The 22196-nt window shown below is 42.2% G+C and overlaps 1 protein-coding gene across 3 annotated transcripts in view; it reads left to right on the top strand.

Annotated features, from left to right (window-relative positions):
- PRDM10 (PR/SET domain 10) overlaps positions 1-22196 on the top strand; it is a 104270-nt gene that overhangs the window by 45424 nt on the left and 36650 nt on the right. For 2 of the 3 annotated variants that reach the window (XM_009247255.4, XM_009247256.4), the window contains exons 4-8: positions 1244-1303; positions 11153-11378; positions 13526-13767; positions 15928-16131; positions 20899-20971. In XM_009247255.4, coding sequence (XP_009245530.2) covers positions 1244-1303; positions 11153-11378; positions 13526-13767; positions 15928-16131; positions 20899-20971 — 805 coding nt within the window. 3 annotated transcript variants of the gene reach the window in all.

The raw sequence follows: 22196 nt of genomic DNA, 5'->3' as shown, positions 1-22196 counted from the left end.
ATATTTAATAAAGAGGCTCAGATCACTCCCAAAAAGAAATGAGGCCTGCCTAATCAGTGCCTTTCAAATCTACATAAGTATGAAATCACTGAAGGCTTAGTGGTACTTTTGGAATACCCCTGCCTATATTAAAATAAGATTAGTTTATGTAAGAATGTCCTGTGACCAGCTTTCAGTTTGTTACAATGTTACTAAATGTCTGAATTTGGATAATTTTTATTTTGTTTGCTTATTTTTTATTTTTTTTGAGACAGAGTCTTGCTCTGTCTCCTAAGCTGGAATACAGTGGCGCAATCTCAGCTCACTGCAACCTCTACCTCCCGGGTTCAAGTGATTCTCCTGTCTCAGCCTCCCAAGCAACTGGGATTACAGGCACCCACCACCACAACCAGCTAATTTTCATATTTTTAGTAGAGATGGGGTTTTGCCATGTTGGCCAGGCTGGTCTCGAACTCCTGACCTCAGGTGATCCGCCTGCCTTGGCCTCCCAAAGTGCTGGGATTACAGGCGTGAGTCACCACGCCCAGCCAGATTTTTAAAAACTTTAGAAGAAAGGACGTTTTGACATTTTTCTGGATTAGAGATATTAACTGTGGTGCCCTGGCTACAATAGTTTCGAAGAATTTTCTCTAGTTAGCTTTGCTGCATCATGAGCCAACTTAGTTTATGATGATTAATTTTTTTTTTAAATTATGACTTTACTGACTATCCAGAAAAGAACTCATGGAACATTAAGTTCAATTTATTTTCCTTCTACTTCTCTTCTGATAATAAACATGCACTTACATTTGAAATAGCTGGAATCCTTGAGTATGTAATCCTCTTCTGGATGCCTGTCTATCCCCATCCATTTTCATTTAATCACAAGTCTACTCCTGTGAGCAGTGTTGTGTGTGAACCTGTGAACCCTTGTTCATGTCATGTCTCTTTTGTTTTCATGAGATGCCTTTTTAATTACCTGTGATATTCAGTCCCAAGAGAGGCTTTGTTTAGGAGTGAAATTGTGAAGTATGTTAGCCATTGGGATGGTTAGCTTATACAATCTCTTTGGAGCAATGTGAATGAAAGGCTTTAGCTAAATTTAAGATTACTCTCTTTATTTTCTGTATTAATGAAAGATTATTACTGGCTAAAATGGGAGTTAACTTTTCTAAAAATTGGTGCTTAGCAGTAGGATAATTTTTCTGTGTAGGCAGGCTATCCAAAGAGCTGCTGATAATTTTTTGTTTGTTTGTTTGTTTAGACTCTGTTTACAGACCCCGGCCAGGTAGCTTATGTCCAACAGGATGCTACAGCTCAGCAGGTAAGGAATTGCCTTTTTCTTGTTTGGGGATAACACTGTGAATGCCACTGCACCTGGAATGTCCCCATCCCTTTGCACTGCACCATCTCTGGATGTTTGTTATGTACTAAGAGTGTTCTCCAGCTCCTTTAATGAAAACAAAGCAAAATGCAACATAATATTGACGTATTTCGATAAGTATATACTGGAATAATCTGGTAATAGAAAGTGACTTGTCAGAGAAATTTTTTAAAATAAGCATATAAACAGGGTATTTGTTCAAGTACCAAAGAATAATCATGAGGTTTAAAAGTGTCTCTTTTTTTGGAAATTGATATAGCTTTTGTACTTGCTCTACTTCTAAATACTGAAAAAAAAATTCTTGCTTAAATTACATATAAATTTGGTTCCAGTTTTCCTCGTGCCAGCTTCTAAAAAGTCGAGTTCTTCTTGGTGTTCTTTTAAAACATTTCTTTCCCATTACCTTCATTCCTGATATATCCTACTTGGCTTTGATGACTTCCTCCTTATTTTCTGCAAGAATGTGAAAGTGATAAAGAAGGTGTGGGAGCAGCTGGGCACAGAGGCTCATGCCTATAATCCCAGCACTTTGGGAGGCTGAGGTGGGAGAATCGTTTGAGACCAGACTGGGCAATATAGCGAGACCCCATCTCTGCAAAAAATTTAAAAATTAGCCAGGTGTGGTGGCACACACCTGTGGTTCCAGCTACTTGGGAGGCTAAGGTGGGAGGATCCCTTAAACCCAGAAGTTCGAGGCTGCAGTGAGCTTTGATTGCACTCCTGCACTCCAGCCTGGGTGGCAGAGTAAGACCCTGTCTCAAAAATAAATAAACAAAAACCAAATAAGTTTACTTTCATGTCAGGTAGTGTGACTGTAATTTGTCTGTATTACTGAGTGCCATGACTGATTAATAATTAAATTATTCTCATTAAGAAGCACTTTCTGGCCAGGCGTGGTGGCTCACACGTGTAATCCCAGCACTTTCAGAGGCTGAGGTGGGCGGATCACTTGAGGTCAGGAGTTCGAGACCAGCCTGGCCCACATGGTGAAACCCCGTCTCTACTAAAAATACAAAAAACTTAGCCGGGCATGGTGGCGGGTGCCTGTAATCCCAGTTACTTGGGAGCCTGAGGCACAAGAATCACTTCAACCTGGGAGGTGGAGGTTGCAGTGAGCCAAGATTGTGCCACTGCACTCCAGCCTGGATGATAGAGCAAGACTCCATCTCAAAAAAAAAAAAAAAAATTAAATTAAAATTTAAAAGAAGAAGCACTTTCTGCTTTTTTATTTCTTGGTAGAAGATTTGTATACTTCTATTTTAAAATTTAGAAAATGAACAATAGTTATATTCATATCATCTGAAATATAGAGAGGGTTGTTAGGAGCCTTTGTTGTATAAGTTGGGGTTAAATTCATTCATGACTGGCAGTGAACAGCAATGTAGTGGGGTCTTTGAACTTAAATAAGAATTGTTATTTAATAATTTTTTGTAATAATTAGGTATATTCTTGACCCAAACCAACCAACTTATTGATTCCATCAAGCAAGCAATGGATTATATATATATATAATATATATATTTATATATATTAGGATATACTATTATATACTTCATTTATTATTTTACATGTAGATTATTTCCTTTTTTTTTCCTACTATAAAGAATGCTGTCATGGATATCATATCAGATTATTTCCTTAGGATAAATACCCCAAAGACAAATGGTAGAGACAGAAGATATTTGTATTTTAAGTTAAGAACCAAACTTTTTGTAAAAGTGGAAAAAGATACAAATATAAAAACCAAACCAATGAAATAAAAACCCAGAATTCTAAATTTGAATTGGAATATGAATATGGACTTATAATATGTTTTCTCTTAAAAAACATGTTTTCTGGCCAGGCACCTGTAATCCCAACACTTTGGGAGGCTGAGGCAGGCAGATCACTTGAGGCCAGGAGTTCGAGACCAGCCTGGGCAACAGGGCAAAACCCTGTCGCTACAAGAAATACAAAAATTACCTGGGTGTGGTGGCTCATGCCTGTAATCCCAGCTACTCTGGAGGCTGAGTCTGTAGAATCACTTGAACCTGGGAGGCGGAGATTGCATTGGGCTGAGATCGTGCTACTGCACTCCAGCCTGGGTGACAGAGCAAGACTCTGTCTCAAAAAAATAAAAAACAGTGTGGGCATGGTGGCTCACGCCCATAATACCAGCACTTTGGGAAGCCAAGGCAGGTGGATCACCTGAGGTTAGGAGTTCGAGACCACCCTGGCCAATATGGCGAAAACCCGTCTCTACTAAAAATACAAAAATTAGCTGGGAGTGGTGGCTCATGCCTGCAGTCCCAGCTACTTGGGAGGCTGAGGCAGGAGAATCGCTTGAACCCAGGAGGTAGAGGTTGCAGTGAGCTGACATCACACCACTGTACTTCAGCCTGGGTGACAGAGAGAGACTGTCTCAAAAACAAAGCAAAAAACAAAAAAAGGAAAAAGACCCATGTTTTCTAGTTCTGGCCATTGAAGTAATTTAGACATGATGATCAACCCAGCAGCGGTGAGTATCCCTAATGCTGCGATGTGGTCTCTTAAATACAATTCACCAGCAAAAGGAGTTAGGGCTTTTTGGAGAAAAGACAGATTCTAGCTCTGGGGCAGGGAATGTACCGATGAACTTGGAGCATCTTGTCTTCTTAGAATGCAGGGTTGCTATTAAAAACTTCTGGTTTCCTATGGCAAGAACTTGAAGGGGCCAAAATGGGTCAAATTGACCTGTAAAAAAGGATAACATCTACAATAGATTGAAGTACCTAAATATACATAAAGTCCACAAGTTCATAGTGATACTAAAAGAAATAACTTATTGGATTGGTCACTTTTTGAGGATGCTAGAATTTACCATATTATTCTAAAAACTGGCAAATGGAGAAAAAGAATCCGGCCTTTCTCCTTGAAGGTACTCAGGTAACCAATTACTTGATGAGGGAAATTTCTTTATAGAAGCATTCCTACTAATAAATAAAGAGGGGATGATTGACTTAGAATATCACCATTTTGCAGCCCCTAATGACATACAGACCTAGGCAATGATTATCAATGGTAGCCTGAAACCATCAGGAAAAAGCTGATGAGGAACGGTATAATGGATAGATCCGAGTGATACTATCACCAACAGTGAGACAGCCATTCATGATATGCCTCCTGATATTGTGTACTTCCTATTGCGTTATATCATATATGAAGTATTCTTCCCCAGAAATCAAACTGGAACCTGATTGAGTGTCTAGATTCAAGTACTAGATTGAGTGTCTAGATTCAAGCATGGTAGACAAAATGGAACAAATTAAAAGATACACACAAATGCAGTCCGCAAAACCCAGCCTGTGGGAGATTCTCTAGGACAAATAGTTTAGTTTCTTTTCCAAATAAATTGCAAGAGAAAAGAAGAGGAAGGGGAGCTTACGTATTAAAGGAGACTTCAGAGGCATATCAGTCATATCTGACTGATATGTGCAATATGTGGACCTTGTTTGGATCCTGATTTGAGCAAGCCAACTGTAAAAAAAATATGAGGCAATTGGGGAAATCATAACACTAAGTCGTATTTTATAGTGTTAAGAAATGACGGTTGGGGCCGGGCGTGGTGGTTCACGCCTGTAATCCCAACACTTTGGGAGGCCGAGGTGGGCAGATCACGAGGTCAGGAGATCAAGACCATCTTGGCCAACATGGTGAAACCCTGTCTCTACTAAAAATACAAAAATTAGCTGGGCGTGGTGGCGCATGCCTGTAATCCCAGCTACTCGGGAGGCTGAGGCAGGAGAATCGTTTGAACCAGGGAGTTGGAGGTTGCAGTGAGCCGAGATCACATCACTGCACTCCAGCCTGGTGACACAGCAAGATTCCATGTAAAACAACAACAACAACAAAAATACACAGAAATGATGGCTGGATGCAGTGGATCATACCTGTAATCCCAGCACTTTGGGAAGCCGAGGTGGGCGGATCACCTGAGATCAGAAGTTTGATACCAGCCTGGCCAACATAGTGAAATTCCATCTCAACTAAAAATACAAAAATTAGTTGGGCGTGGTGGTGGGCACCTGTAATCCTAGCTACTCAGGAGGCTGAGGCAGGAGAATCACTTGAACTTGGGAGGCGGAGGTTGCAGTGAGCTGAGATCATGCCATTGCACTCCAGCCTGGGTGATAAGAGTGAGACTTTGTCTCAAAAAAAAAAAAAAAGACTAATTTTAATATTTTAGGTATGATAAGATATGCAATCTAAAAGTCATTTCATTGTACTCAACTATTTACAGATGAAAATGTATAATGTCTTGGTTTTGCTTCTCCCAGTGAGGGAGGAAGTAGGTAGGAGATGAGTTGAAATAAGATTGGCCATGAATTGGACAGGCACGGTGAATCACATCTATAATCCCAGCACTTTGGGATCCCCGAGACAGGAGGACCACTTGAGCCCAGGAGTTAAAGACCAGCCTAGGCAACATAGTGAAGACCCCTGTCTGTACAAAAACTAAAAAAATTAGCCAGGCATGGTGGCACGTGTCTGTAATCTCAGCTACTCAGGAGGCTGAGGTGGGAAGATCACTTGAGCCTGGGAGGTTGAGGCTGCAGTGAGCTGTGATTAAGCCACTCTGCACTCCAGACAGACATTTTGTCTCTTAAAAAAAAAGATGTTGATTGGCTATGAATTGATAATTGTTGAGCTGAGTTATGGGTACATGAGGTTTATTATACTACTCTATTTGATATTTGTGTGAAATTATTTTGATAATTGATTTTCTAAATTGCTTTTCAGACACTGAAAATATTTGTATTCCCACCAACAGTATAGTATACAAGAGTGCCCCATTTCCACACACCCTTGCCACACTGAGTATTTGCATTCTTTTCAAATTTTGCCAATCCGATAGGCAAATTTTTGTTGTTTTAATATTAAGGGATAGTTTTAATTAAAGGCTTCGTTGCCATTTGCACTTCAAAGGGCCCTTCATCTTTTCCAATCTCCAGAAACAATCTGCTTGTTTCATGTTTTGCTCAAAAGGAAAGTTGTACTCAGCTCCACAAACCCTGACATTACAAGACAGTGTAACTATTGGCTTAGCATCTTTCTTCATTGCAGTTTCCTTTCAACCAGCACAGTTTTTATTTCTGGTTATAACACCTCAGCGGTTGTCAGTTTATCTGGTGACCTGGAAATTCTGGATAGAAAGTTAGATTGAGGGTTTAACACAGATGATGGTTTTTTTTTGGTTTTTGTTTTTTTCTTAGCCAAAAGGTTCCTATTATATTTGCAGTTGTTTTTAGTGGGGGCAGAATGTGCTTTGAAGCCTTTTTCATGTATGCATTCCCTCGTCGTTAAGAAAGGCATCAGTGGTCTCCAGGCATAGTCTCCTCTTTGTTTTTGAAAATGAACATGTGTGACTCCCCACACGCTGAGAGGAAAATATGCTGCCCTGATAATTGGTCTCAGTAGGAATCAAGAAGCATTCTGTTGTGTGTGCTGCTGTCCAGCGTGGTCGTTTCATGTTTCACTTCTCAGATAAATTGTATCCTGAAATGCATTATGTCCTTTCAGAAATAATTACAGAGAGTGGTATTAAGTGGGAAGGAGAAAGTATACCATAAGTTTATAGATTCTTTTTGCTTTTACTGTATTTTATTGTACATGACAAAATGCACGGGATTAAAATGGTTTTGCTTCGTACTCTTTTCCTCTAAGTGAAACAGACACACACTGCTTGCCAACCTACTGCCTGGCTATGACCCCAGGAACGTGTGGTTGGTTACTTTGTTGCCCAGGTATTCAAAGCGTGGGTGACGTTTACCGCTTACCGCTTCTGCCTCCCTCCTTGAATAGACTGAATTCCATAGGGCCATTGTGATGCAGTGGAAAAGGCAGTGCAGAGTCAGAATTTAGACTTCATCTCTGCCACTTAGGAGCGTTGTAACATCACCTGGCCTCAAAGGAATTCAAATACGTGCCTAGCACTCAGTAAACACCAGCTGAATGTGGTTCATTAAATTTGTAATGCATGCCTGTTGTGTTTTAAGGTTTGTGTTGTGTAGAAGTGTACAGTTCTTATCTAGAAACGATGGTCACCAGCTCTTTCCGTCCCTTTTCAGCAGCAGTTTGCATGTTTCTGGTAAATATCCAAACTCCGCTTTTAGCGTCAGCCCTTAAAGATGATGCTGGAGTGTTTAAGCATTTCCTTTTGCCACAGTCTGTTAGGAGAGAGGTCCAGCATGGGGAAGTGAAGGCTGGTTTCATCTTGATGTCAGCTTTCTCAGCAGTGGCAAGAAGCCAGTCACGTTGCCAAACCAGTGTCTTTCTGACAGCATCTGTTGGGAAAAAAAATACATCGCGGTTTTACTAGAATAACTGAATTGCTGAATTCATTCTTTCAGGTTGGCTCTGCAGAGCGAGTTTATGAGGAGTAGAGGTGTACATATGCTTTGGTTTGTTCAATATGTGATAACATTTATCACTAACCCTGGCATAATGCTTAAGCGCTTAGGACAAGGGGCAGTATTGTAAGCTGTGCTCTGAGATGGGGAGCAGGAATACAGTCACTTCCTTGCAGGTTCTGGTGAGGAGGTTAAGGGGGAGGTGGCCACAGCAGCTGCACTGCTAGAAGTTCTCTGTGGAGTCCTCACCCTCACAGGGCATTTTATGCTCTTTTTATTGAAGCTGAGGCAGAAGTGTCTTCCCGAATTTTGGCCTCCCACGTAAAACTTCCTAAAACACCCTGAGTTGCAGAAGTGGAATGTCAGGCAAAAGTTAAATGAGCATGTGTTAAGTGTGCAGATGAAGTTTGAGATAACCGGTTTGATCTGCTTTCTGGAGACCGAGTGTTTCAAATGTTGGGCAATGCTCTTACACTGCCGTTGCAGGTCAGGCCCTCAATAAACACACTCAGGACCGTTTCTTTAGAGTTCTTTTTTTATTATTCTTTGAGACAGGGCCTTGCTCTGTCACCCAGGCTGGAGTGCAGTGGCACCATCACAGCTCCCTGCAGCCTCAACCTCCTGGGCTCAAACGATTCTCCCATGTCAGTCTCCTGAGTAGCTGGGACCACAGGCACATGCCACCACTGCCCAGCTAAATTTTGTATTTTTTGTAGAGACAGGGTTTCACCATGTTGCCCAGGCTGGTCTCAAACTCCTGGGCTCAAGCAATCCTCCTGCCTCAGCCTCTCAGAGTGCTGGGATTACAGGCATGAGCCATCACGCCTGGACTCTTTTTTTTTTTTTTTTTTTTTTTTTGAGATGGAGTTTCGCTCTTGTCGCCCAGGCTTGGAGTGCAATGGCGTGATCTCGGCTCACTGCAACCTCCGCCTCCTGGGTTCAAGTGATTCTCCTGCCTCAGCCTCCTGAGTAGCTGGGATTACAGGCACCCGCTACCATGCCCAGCTACTTTTTTTTGTATTTTTAGTAGAGACAGGATTTCACCATGTTGGCTAGGCTGGTCTTAAACTCCTGATCTCAGGTGATCTGCCCACCTTGGCCTCCCAAAGTGCTGGGATTACAGGCATGAGCCACCATGCCCAGCCACACCTGGCCTCTTTTTAGAGTTTGATAAGTTCTTCCATTAAGATGCACAGCATAAAAAGGATGTTTCTGTGAGTACCGCAAAGACTTCCTCTAGAAGCCTGAAGGGATTGGTATTATTTCCCAAAAGGCCAAATATATTTCAACAAATTAATCTTCATTGAACACCTACTTTATGCTCAGTGATCTTTTAAATTTGAGGAGGAAGTATATGATATCATCGTGGTCCTTAAAGAATTTAGGATAATAATGATTAATACTAAGCACTTACTAAATGCTATACACTCTGCTACTGGCCTTATATACGTATTGTTTCACTTAATACAACAACCTGAGGCGTGTATTACTGTGTCCATTTTACAGACAAAGAAACTGAGGTTCAGAGAAGTGCAGTAACTTGCTAAGTGGCGAGGCAAGGATTTTACTCTAAATGCCTGACTCCAAAGCCCATAGTCTATTTCCCTGAGGTGCAGTTGGAGAGGCAAGATGGACTCATGTGAAAACGCATACTCATCACCAAAATAGATGGTGTTTGGCAATGGATGCAAAGCTGTAGGGATAGTTAATGTGTGAGATGTCTGGATCTAGAGTCTAAAGATCTTGGCAGATGGGAAGAACAGATAAAAGTAGTGAAATGAAATTTACTGGAGATAAATGCAAAATCCCCTGTTTAAGTAAAAATCAGCTCTTGAAGTCCTGAGGGGAAAAATGGTTTAATAGCACTCTATGAGGGGAAAAGAAGACTTAGAGATTTTAGTTATCTGCAAGTTCAAGATGGATCTGCAGTAGAACAACGTGGCCAACGTAAACACTAATGCACCCTGATGTTGTATTAATAAAAATATGGAATCCACTGCGAAATAAATGAAGACAACAAGATGATCAGGGAGCTGGGAGTTTGGTCACGTGAGAAATGACTGAATGAATTAGGGTTTTTTGGCCTTCAAATATTTGATTCTTGTGGCGGAAGGGTTACACTTATTCTAGCTACCTCCAGAGGAAAGTCCTGGGCCCTAACCAAAGCATGGAAGATCTGGGCTCCACAGAAATTGTCATAGAACTATTCCAGAATGATTCAGGCTGCCTGGTGAGGTCGTGACATGTGGAAGCAGATGCTGAGTGCTGCTGTGGAGTGGGATTCTATGGCTCCAAGGGCTGCAGGAGTTCAGAGCAGAGGAGACTCAGGGAGGGCTGGAGGCATCAAAGGCGGTTCACTGGGAAACCGGAATGTGGTAGGATTTAGAAGGTAGCTGAGGAAAGAGTATTTTAGGTGAGGAAAACAACATATGAGAAGATAAAGGGAGTGGCATTTTTAAAAACTTGCTTTATGTATTGAATAGGACATGGCTTGAGTATGACCTTGTGCTAATCGCGCAGGAGGAGCAAGATTGCATAAAGGGATTCTAGGCCAGTGTATAATCCCATAACACTTAGATTGCAGGCAGGATAACTTTTTAAGGTACCATTGTTATTTTCTGCCAGGATATCTGATAAGATAGCATTAACCTAATACATGACCCAAACTGTGTCTTGTTTGCAGGAGACTGACTTCAGCATCATGAAACAAACAGGCATCTCATCTCTTTCATTCTTACTTAAAAACCTCAGCCTGCCCGAGCTGTTTAAAAGGAGAGCTGTGAGCTATTAAACTTTGTTAACCATGTGTTGCACGACGTGTTTAGTTTTAAAAGACAAGTGGTTGAGGATAGGTCAACTCATTTACCCCCTCCAGTGTGGTATGGCTACTCTGGAAAGGCAAGAGGGACCCCCACCCCAGGTTTAGTTCAGATGTGGAAACTGATGATACTTCACATGTGCACACATCGAAACGGTCTGTTGCTTACCTATTTGAAGTCTCTGGGAGACAGGGCAGGCCTCTTCAGCAGTGTGAAACGGCTGAATGAGCCAGGAAGAGGCCAGGTTTTATTAAGTTTTAGGGGTGGGGTCAGGACGCAGGTGGTCAGGGCCTTGCCAGTTTTGAATCTCCCACTGCTGCCAAAAGAGGGAGCACCTGAGCCTTCTTAGCAGCCTGCCCAGGTGTGGGACAGAAGGGGCAGAGGGAGGGCAGAGGTTTAAAGGCTGTGAGCAGTCAGATCAAAAATGAAGCCAGCTCTTCCTCACAGCCTGTAGATGGAAGTCATTTTTCCAGGGCCTGGAAGGAGTTGGTATGAAGACTAGATTTCACCCAGCCCTTGCGCCCTGTTTGTGCCAGCAGGCACCAGCGAACCGAAAGCAGGTGTCCGTGTCTGCTTACTCTGTGCCTTCAAATTTTGCCCAGGCCTCATTGCCAGTGCATAACCAGGTGCTGCCTTCCATCGAGAGTGTGGATGGGTCCGACCCTTTGGCAACTCTGCAGACCCCTCTAGGTAGACTGGAGGCCAAAGAGGAAGAGGATGAGGATGAGGACGAGGACACTGAGGAAGATGAGGAAGAAGACGGTGAGGACACAGATCTGGATGACTGGGAGCCAGACCCACCCCGGCCCTTCGACCCACACGACTTATGTAAGTGTGGGCACTGGTCTCCCCCAGGGAAGCTGTGTCCATCTTGTGTGTGTGTGTGTGTGTGTGTGTGCGTGTGTGTGTGAACATAGCTCCTGTGCATCAGGTCCTTCCACGTGCAGCCAACTGTGCTATATTCTCTGCTTGCTTCATCCCACCCGGCCTTCACTGCAGCCCTTTGAGAGACACTGTCCTTCGTTTTCTGATTGTACTGAGGAGTAAACAAGCTCAGAAGATTGGGAAGCTCACTCGGCGTCACATAGGGATGAAGGGGCATCAGGCAGCCGAGCCCAGGTCTCTCACACCAGAGCTTCAGCTACCAAACCACCATGGTAGATTTGCCCGATCCTGCGCTCTTCAGCCACTTCAGCTTTAACAAGTTTGCCTTGCTGCTTTGCCTCTTCCATGATAGCCTTTTAAGAATGCTGTTCTATCCCAGGCATGAGTGCCCTGTGTCTACTACCTCCTTTTTGCCCTCCATGGCCCTACCATGAGGTGGGTAGCTTTCCCAGGGCTGTGCCAATAATTTGAGGGTCAGGACTCCAGCTCAGGCAGTCTAGCCCCTCGGCAGTGCCCTTGGTCATTCACCCCACCCTACTGCTTGCTGGGGGTTCAGATTCCACCACCAAGAAACCATCTTTCTGTGGATTTTCTTGCTTATGTGGCAAAGTGCTTACTCATTGATTTGCATCACCGAGGCTCTTCAGAGCTTTGTGCTTTCATCCTGTTTCTCCTGATCCTTCTGTATGGTGGTGGTAAAATCTGTCTGCTTGGGCCCAGTGTTCAAGCTCTGCATCTAATCCCAGTTCAACAGAGAACTTGCTCGTTTTGGTTTTCCTTGAATTCATACGTTTTCTTTTCTTTTCTTTTTTTTTTTTTTTGTTTGTTTTTGTTTTTTTTGTTTGTTTGTTTTGAGACAGGGTCTTGTTCAGTCTCCCAAGCTGGAGTGCAGTGGTTCAAGCTCGGTTCACTGCAGCACTCTGCCTCCCAGCTTCAAGCAATTCTCAAGCCTCAGCCTCCGGAGTAGAGTAGTTGGGACTACAGGTGTGCACCACCACTCCCAGCTAATTTTTTTTTGTATTTTTAGTAGAGATGGAGTTTCACCATGTTGGCGAGACTGGTCTCGAACTCCTGACCTCAAGTGATCTGCCCACCTCAGCCTCCCAAAGTGCTGGGATTACAGGCTGAACCACTGCACCTGGGAAAAATTCATACATTTTTGAGGCAACTCCTAAGTCAAATGCACAGAAAATCACTTTATCTTTAAAATATTAATACAAAGTAGCTCTGTTATTTGAGAATTGTAGAAATTAAAAGTAACTATTTCCTAAACCAGGTCACCATGCAGCCAGAGTAAGGTAAAGCATGTTAAGTGTGTTAAGGGTTGTGGGCATGGTCTGTGTGGTCCATTTGCTCTCCTCCGTTTTGGGGCTGTACCTGTCTCGTTCTGGCGGTTAGCTTACAGGTGGGTGCTCCTGGCAAAGAGGCAGTGCGTGTGGCCAGACTGGTGCAAACTGAGTGCTCTTGGAATGGGCAGAAAGTGTTGTGTCATCCCAGTGAATGAAGGAAGGGATTCTAAATTTGTTTATTTTAGCATTATCTAATCAGACAGTATGCACTGAACTCTCAGACTGCACAACCCTTTTTCCGTTTGAGTTAGGCTGAGATATAAGACTTCTGTAACTCCCTTTGAGAAAATTGATTCAATAGTATTGTCAGGGTTCCTCCCCGGCCCCAGAATAGTTTTATTGAGATAATTGGCATACTATAAAATTCACCTATTTTGCCTCATCAGATAGTGCAACATTTAGCCTGATAAGCTCTTTTTACTCTTCAGACATGTTGTTGTAATTGATTTGTAAATTTAGTGGCCACTATTCAAAGGACTCTCCAGCAAAGAAGTCAGTCATGGCCTGCTAGTTGTTTTTGGCAGGCATAAGCAAATTCTGTCTGATTTTAGAGGAGAATTACAGGATTTTTACTGGTCTACCAGAGAGAATGTATTGCCGTTGAATGGGTAGCGCCATTAGGAGTTCATTGAATTTTGGCTTGAAAATGCAGACGGGGATTTTTCAGGTCAGAATTTTTTACCTCACATCAAGTCACACTGAGGAATTGGACTTTTCTTCAAGACTCTCTCTCTTTTGCAGGGTGTGAGGAGTGCAATAACGCGCATTCTTCAGTGTGTCCAAAGCACGGCCCCTTGCACCCAATTCCCAACCGGCCGGTGCTCACCCGGGCAAGGGCGAGCCTCCCCCTGGTGCTCTACATAGACAGGTTTCTGGGCGGCGTGTTCTCCAAGCGGCGCATCCCCAAGCGCACCCAGTTTGGCCCCGTGGAGGGGCCGCTCGTCAGGGGCTCGGAGCTGAAAGACTGTTATATTCACCTCAAGGTAATTTATGCTTTATCACACTTCACTCCTGTTCTTTACCAGTGTTTCAAGGAGCACTGCGTTGTCTACTGAGCCTCTTATTCCTGTTTCTTAGCAGTTGTTTGCTAGTATTCTTCTTTCTATCTTAACTTGGTTAAATGGAAACTCACTAATAAGATGGAGATTGCAAAGATTGCAATTTTTTTTATTTTTTATTTATTTATTTTTTTCAGACGGAGTCTCACTCTGTCGCCCAGGCTGGAGTGCAGTGGCGCGATCTCGGCTCACTGCAAGCTCCGCCTTCCGGGTTCACGCCATTCTCCTGCCTCAGCTTCCGGAGTAGTAGCTGGGACTACAGGTGCCCGCCACTGCACCCAGCTAATTTTTTTTTTGTATTTTTAGTAGAGACGGGGTTTCACCGTGGTCTCGATCTCCCGACCTCGTGATCCGCCCACCTCGGCCTCCCAAAGTGCTGGGATTACAGACGTGAGCCACCGCGCCCGGCCGAGATTGCAATTTTAGTCCCTGAAGGCGTTATATGAATTATTCTGAGGGGCTGCAGTAGTTTTCTAGGGTTGCCATAGTAAAATACGACAGACTGGGAGGCTCAAACGACAGACATTTAGTTTCTCACTGTTCCGGAAGCTGGAAGTTTGAGATCATGGCGTTGGCAGGGTTGGTTTCCTCTGAGGCCTCTCTCCTTGGCTTGCAGAAAGCCACCTTCTCACTGTCCTCACAGGGTCTTTCCTCGGTGCTTGCGTGTGTCCACGTCCTAATCGCCCCTTCTTATTTGTTTATAATGTTTGTATTTTATTTTATTTATTTTTTGAGATGGAGCCTCGCTCTGTCGCCAGGCTGGAGTGCAGTGGCGCAATCTCAGCTCACTGCAACCTCTGCCTCCCAGATTCAAGCGATTCTCCTGCCTCAGCCTCCCGAGTAGCTGGGACTACAGGTGCCTGCCATCACTCCCAGCTAATTTTTGTATTTTTAGTGGAGACGGGGTTTCACCATGTTAGCCAGGATGGTCTCAATCTCTTGACCCACCCACCTCAGCCTCCCAAAGTGCTGGGATTACAGGCATGAGCCACTGCATCTGGCTAATTTTTGTATTTTTTATGGATACAGGGTCTCACCATATTGCCCAGGTTGGTCTTGAACTCCTGAGCTCAAGTGATCTTCCTGCGTTGGACTCTCAAAGTGCTAGGATTACAGGCGTGAGCCACCTCTCCTGGCCCATCTTCCCTTCTTATAAGGACCAGTCCTGTTGGACTAGGGCCCACCCTAATGACCTCATTTTAACTTAATTACCCCTTTAAAAGTCCTGTCTCCAAATGCAGTCACGTCTGAGGTACTGGGTGTTAGGGCTTCAACATGGATTTTGAGGAAGACACAGTTCAGCCCATAACAGGGGCTTGCTTTCTTTATTTAAAATAATTTTGACTGGAATGCAAAGAGAATTATGTAGGCTTAATGTAATCTGCTGTGTGCCAGTAACGCTTGCAAGAAAACCACTTTCCAGTTTTGAAACAGGTCTGACCTGTAGACTCTGGTTAAAGAATAGCTCCCTGTATGATGAAGTATGTTTATAGTCATCTCTTTACAGCTGACCCTTTTGTTTCTGTCCAGCCCTCTCTGCTACTTGCTTCGTGGATAACCACTCCAGAGAACTAGGAAAGGGCAGTGGGAAGTGGTGAATACTTGGGATGTGTGTTTTGACAGCTCATCTGCTGTCACGGGGAGGTTTTCTTTGCGTTCTCAAAATCTCCAAGCAAGAATATTACTTTGTAAAGAGAAATGCCTATCCCTGGGCTGCCTATTATAAATGAATGCAATGAAACCCCAAAAGAAGGCAAATTGTAATGAGCTAGAGAGTATTTTGCTTGCATTTTCTGGCATATTTATAGCATTTTTATCATGTTTTGTGAAATATTAACTAAAGCCATGCAATTAGATTAACTTTCAGATTTTGCCAGCTAATTTTCCTACAGCTGAGGCTTCAGAAAGTATCTTTTCCCTTTGACATTTGGCAAGTCATAGGTCTAGGATTTTTGCAGATACAAAGGAAAGAGGCAGGATGTATGGTTAATTTTAGGAGCAATATTTTGCATATTGTGACATTATAAAATGTGTCTCATATTGAAGGTTTGGTTTTGTTTTTGGTGTGGCTTTTTTTTCGTGCAGGTTTCTCTTGATAAAGGGGACAGAAAAGACAGGGATTTACATGAAGACCTATGGTTTGAGTTGTCTGATGAGACGCTTTGTAACTGGATGATGTTTGTACGGCCAGCCCAGAATCACCTGGAGCAGAACCTGGTGGCTTACCAGTATGGCCACCACGTGTATTATACAACCATAAAAAATGTGGAGCCCAAGCAGGAACTGAAGGTACGGTGCTGCCAGACCCGTGCTGCTATTTGCTAGCAAGAGTGATTGTTTAGGGATTTTTGCAACTTTATTTTCCTAAAGTGGGTTTGTTTAAAAAAAAAAAGGGGGGGGGGTCATTTTCTGGTTATTCACATACTTATTGAGTAGCTACCATGTAGTATACACTGTCATAATCCTATAAATAGAATGAAAAGTATATAGCTTTTATGCTTATCAAAGGGCCTATGTGAGGCCGGGCTTGGTGGCTCACACTTGTAATCCCAGCACTTTAGGAGGCTGAGGCGGTTGGATCACTTCAGGTCTGGAGTTCAAGACCAGCCTGGTCAACATTGCAAAACCCCGTCTCTACTAAAAATACAAAAACTAGCCGAGTGTGGTGGCGGGTACCTGTAATCCCAGCTACTTGTGAGGCTGAGGCAGGAGAACTGCTTGAACCAGGAAACTGCGCAGAGCCAACGTGAAAGCATGAGGCCCGGGGTAAGGAGGTGGTGGTTTTGGGGAGTAGACTGGTACAGATGCTCTTCTACCTATGATGGAGTTAGATCCCAATAAGCCCCATTGTAATTGAAAATATTGTAAACTGAAAATGTACTTAATACACTCAACCTACGAATATCATACCTCAGCCTGGCCTGCCTTAAATGTGATCAGAACACTTGCATTAACCTACAGTTGGGCAAAATTATCTAACACGGTGCCTATTTTATAGTAAAATATTGACTATCTCATGTAATGTATTGAATACTGTACTGAAAGTGAAAAGCAGAATGGCTGTGTGAGCACTCAGACGATTTCTACTGAACACGTCTCACTTTCGCACCATTGTAATGTCAAAAAATTGTAAGTCAAACCATTGACAGGAATGCGTCTATATCTGTGACGGAGTGATTAAAGATGTTGGTTAACTTCATTTACACACTCCGTAGTTGGGAAACAGATGTTTAGATGTATGGGCAAGATGTTTAGATGTATGAGCAAGATTTTTTTCTTTGTATGAATGTTTTACTCAAAGAATCCTATGTGCTGACTTCTGATTTCATAAATATATTTTGGGGTAATAACTATTGAAATTTATCTAAATAATAATTCTTGATGACATAATAAAATTTTGCTATGATTCTAAATGAAAATTCCTTTTTTAAAATAAAGCTTATATTAAGAACATCCCAAAAGAGGGGATCAAAATACTCTTTAGCTTCTTGATATAAATGAAAAATAGGCAAGAAATGATCATATAAGTACACAAACACTGAATTGCACAGTGCCTCCATATGGTACAAATTAGAAATGGATACCTCTTTTGATGGAGAAAGAATCCTGGATTTTGTTCAAAAGGTATGCAGAACCTCTGTTTTTGAAACCATCAGCTAGAGAATCCATAAACCCCAAAGAAAACATGTAAAAGGAGATTCGTATCTCATACCATGTATCCCAATAAATTCCTGATTTAAAAAAAAACTGAGGTGAATATTTTTTAACTGTGAAGGGCAGATTCTCTTTTAAACCAGTAGATAGAACTATAAAGTTGGAGAGAAACAAATAAGAATATAATAGTTCAGTCTAATGAACAACCATAAAACAAACAAAAAGGAAACAACAGAACGGGGGAAATATTTAAAAGGTTCAACTTTGAAAACTGACAGACTTCACTACACCCAGATGGACAAATGAACAAATGTCAGGAATTGACTTTATCTGGAGGAGGAAACAAATAGTAAAAAAAGAGTTTTAAAACAGAAAATAGCGAATGCATTCTGGGCTTAATACCTACATGATGTGTTGACAGGTCCAGCAAATCACCATGGCACATGTTTACCATGTAATAAATCTGCACATTCTGCACATATACCCTGGAACTTCAAAAAGTTAAAAAAAGTTTCAACATTAATAATTTAAAAAATCCTCAAAATAACTATGAGCTACTATTTAAATTAGCAGAAATAAATGGATACAGTACAATGAATGTGAATGTTTAAAAAAATAGGAATGTTAATTATAGAATTGCATTTCATAAAACATTTCTGGACGTATATAGCAAAAATGTTCTTGGCTGAGTAAATCTAATCATCGAACGTTAATCAGAGGAAACAGTTATAAAAAGAAGACAGTACTAGACTCTACTGCATTTCACTGACCCTGATACCAATGACTGCAGGATGCATTATTATTTTATGCACCATTAAGAAAAAAATGCTACCTATTAAATTATAGTGCTTTTTAAAAATAAAAAATGGTTAGAAGGAGCTATTTTAGATTTATTTTGACATAATTTTAAAATTACATCATACTTGTGCATTCATAAAAAGACACATTGAAGCAAAATAAATTGGTTGAGGTATAAACCACTTTGTGTGCAGAGCCTGAATTCTTTTTTCTGCATCACTGTTTGACTTCACTGTGGATGTTTGTGCTTTTCTGTATGCTGTCATCTTCTGTGCCATTGAGAGTGTTGATGCAGCTGCAATATTTTAAAAATAAGTGTTCTGCTGTTGCCCCTGGCATGTTCCCTCAAGCCACTGATCACCTTCCTGCAAGTTTTGATACTGTGCTTTCCCATTTGATTGAACTCATCTGTGTCTTTTCCTCAATTGAATCACGTATCCTTGGAAGTGGAGAGGCTTTGGATCAAGCCTGTAGGAAGTTTCTGACAGCTGATGCCTTGCTGAGAAACCCTGCAGGACGCACGCCAGCCTTGCATGGCTTTCAGATTTCTTGTGTTCTGAGGGAAATGGCAGATCTTTTTGGCTGTCATTTGCATTGCTTGGCAAGTGTTCACTCATGGGGTGTCAGTGGGCTTATAGCTGAATGAGGTGAGAACAGTACAAAGAGCTTGACCAGGTTTGTGCAGGAGCAGTGAGCAGGTAGCAAGAGCTCCATCGTGGCCATGACTGTAGAAGCCCCTAGAGTGTGAAACACATCCTGACTTCTGACCTGTGAAAATATTTAAAAATATACCTTGGAATTGATTAGGGTAGGATTTATAATAGTAAAATGATAATCCATCTTAAAGTACAACTACAGGGGCATAGTTAATTAAATTATAGAATACAGACTATGTAGACTATTATTCCACAGTAAAAAATAAAGTGTCTTTATAAACATTTCCATATATTTAAAATAATCCATAAAAATTATATATGATTAATTCATTTAGTAATTGATATATTAAACTCTTACTGTGTCTGAGACCTTAGAAAACATAGACCAGCTCCCTATGTTCAGGGAACCTGTATTCTAGAGCAGACATGGACAGAAAGATGTAAACAAGCAAATAATAACTCATGGGGTAAGTTCCATGAAGGAAACAGATGGTGCAGAAAGAGCAGGTAACAAGAAAGGGACCGATTTTGATGTGATGGTTAGGGAAGGCCCTGCTGATGAGGCTGTACTGAGGCTGAGAACTATGGAATGGGGCCAGCACTACAGAGGGTTAGGGCAGGGGTGAGGGCAAAGAGCCCAGCACTCGTGGGGGTAAAACAGCAGGGCTGAAGGCTTGGGGTGGTGAAGCACTTGGCATGTTTGAGCAGCTGAACGCAGGCCCTGTTGACTGAAGCGTGTGTCAGGGAGATTGACAAGGACTGAGGTTGCTTTTCCAGGTTGGGGAGATTGTGGAGCCCTTTGGAGATTATCATCAAGCATTTCAGGTTTACTATGAGACGAGAAGCCGTTGACTGCATGACAAGATCTGATTGTGTGTTCTTTTTATTGATACATATTGGTTGTACATATTTTTGGGATAAATGTGATATTTTGATGCCGGTATATGATGTGTAGTGATCCACCTGGGGTAACTGGGATTTCAGGAGGCCACTCTGACTACTGTGTAGATTGCAGAGCAAAGAAGAGGCCAGTCAGAAGGCCAAGTGGTCATCCAGGCAAGAAATGGTCTTGGCATATGCATCAGGGTGGCAAAAGCAGGGATGGAGAACAATTGAGGGAGCGGTAGTCCTTGCTAAAGGCATATAGAAGCAAGCAGAGGAATCAAAGGCACCTTTCAGATTTCAAGTCTGAGCAACTGGGTGGAAGGTATTCATCAAGATGGGGAAGATGGGTGGAGGTGTGAGTTGGAAAGCATTGAGAATTCCATTCTGGACATGCTAAGTTTGATCTGTTTATGAGACATCCAAAACATCCAGTCAAACACACTCAGAGGGAACAGAGAAAGAGGGTCTCGGATGGAGATATTGATTTGGGATTCATTAGCATAGAGTTGGTTGGAAATGACTGTGGCCACCTGAGGTCAAAACAAGAAGGCCCTACACTCTGACTAAGCTTTGAGCCACACCAATATTTAGAAGTTAGGGAGAAAAAAAAAGAGACAAACAGAGCGAGCAGAAGTAGCCAGTGAGTGGGCGGGAGAAGGTGGTTGCCTTTGAAGTTGTCATTGGTGACCCCAGTAGGGGTTGTTTGGTGGCAACCACTATGACTACGACCCTGTAAAAACCGGTGTTTAAATATAGATAAGAAATCAGAGGAGGCTGTTTTATTTAGTTGAAGAGACTATGATTATAATTCTTGTGAAGTTATTCTAGTAACAGAAACTATTTTCTGAAAAAGAAAACAGGCAGTGCGTCTTGGCAAATGAACTTCCTGACTGATCTGCTGGAAAGGTATTGCAAAGGGAGCTCACAGCATGATCTTTTTTTCCTTTGTTAATGGGCTGTGGAAAAGCCTGAATTGTTTCCTGTAAGCAGGAGAAATAATTTAAGCATGCAAAGAACATCTGGTGATGTCCCCAGTTCTTGATGATATACTTGCTTCTTGCAGGTGTGGTATGCCGCATCCTATGCTGAGTTCGTGAACCAGAAAATTCATGACATTTCTGAGGAAGAAAGGAAAGGTGGTTAGACGTTTATGTTTTACATTTTCTATATGAATTCTAAATTGTATATATCACATCTTTATGAAACCTCTAATTCTTTTTGTCTCAGTATATTTCAGAAGCTATTCCAGTAGGTTTTTTAGAGACACACATCTCCATCTAATTCAGTGTCAAATTACAATGACATTTACATTTCTTTCATGTGTGCTGGAAAATAATATTGAATATAATGAAAACTTCCAAATACCAAATTAGAACCTAGATCAGAGGATGATTCCTATCCAGATTTTATCATCTCTGAGGATATACCAAGGGAGGCATTGGCTTTGTTTTTAATGCAAATGTCACTGAAGTACAATCTACATGCAGAAAGCTGCACACATCATAAGTATACGGCTTAAATTTTCACAAAGTGAACACACCCATATAACCTGCACCCAGATCAAGAAACAGAGCATTACTGTGCCCCAGAAGTTTCTTTGTGCTGCCTTCTAATTCCTACTCCCAAGTGTAACTCTCTCCTGACTTCCAGTGCCACACATAAGATATGCTTGTTATCGAATTGTGCATAATAGAATTACCTGATGTGTACACTTTTGGTGCCTGGGCATCTTTTGCTCAACATGGTATTTGTGAGATTCATCCACATTGGTGTATATAATTTATTTATTCTCATTGTTATTTGGTATTCTAGTGTATAAATGTAAAACAATTGATTTATCCATTTTACTGTAGATTTGGTTGTGAAATGCAATTCTGACACTAACTGTCCAGAGTTAGGTCAAGTTTCACAGGCTCAGGGCAGTCAAGACACCCCTGACTTCAGACACCAGCTGGAGGCTCTGGAGCTCCCAAGCCCCAGACCAATTAGCTACAGGTTAGGAGCTTCCCAGTAGCTCCTCAGGTTTGATAATTCACAAGAATGACTCACAGAACTCGGAAAAGCACTACTCTTTTTTTTTTTTTTGAAACGGAGTCTTGCTCTGTCACCGAGGCTGGAGTGCAGTGGCGTGATCTCGGCTCACTGCAAGCTCCGCCTCCCGGGTTCACGCCATTCTCCTGCCTCAGCCTCCCGAGTAGCTGGGACTACAGGTGCCTGCCACCATGCCTGGCTAATTTTTTGTGTATTTAGTAAAGACAGGGTTTCACCGTGTTAGCCAGGATGGTCTCAATCTCCTGACTTCATGATCTGCCCGCCTCAGCCTCCCAAAGTGCTGGGATTATAGGCGTGAGCCACCTCGCC

Source organism: Pongo abelii, chromosome 9 (genome assembly GCF_028885655.2).
Source record: "Pongo abelii isolate AG06213 chromosome 9, NHGRI_mPonAbe1-v2.0_pri, whole genome shotgun sequence".
In the NCBI taxonomy this organism is placed as follows: domain Eukaryota; kingdom Metazoa; phylum Chordata; class Mammalia; order Primates; family Hominidae; genus Pongo; species Pongo abelii.
This window is presented reverse-complemented; position numbering and strand designations above follow the sequence as displayed.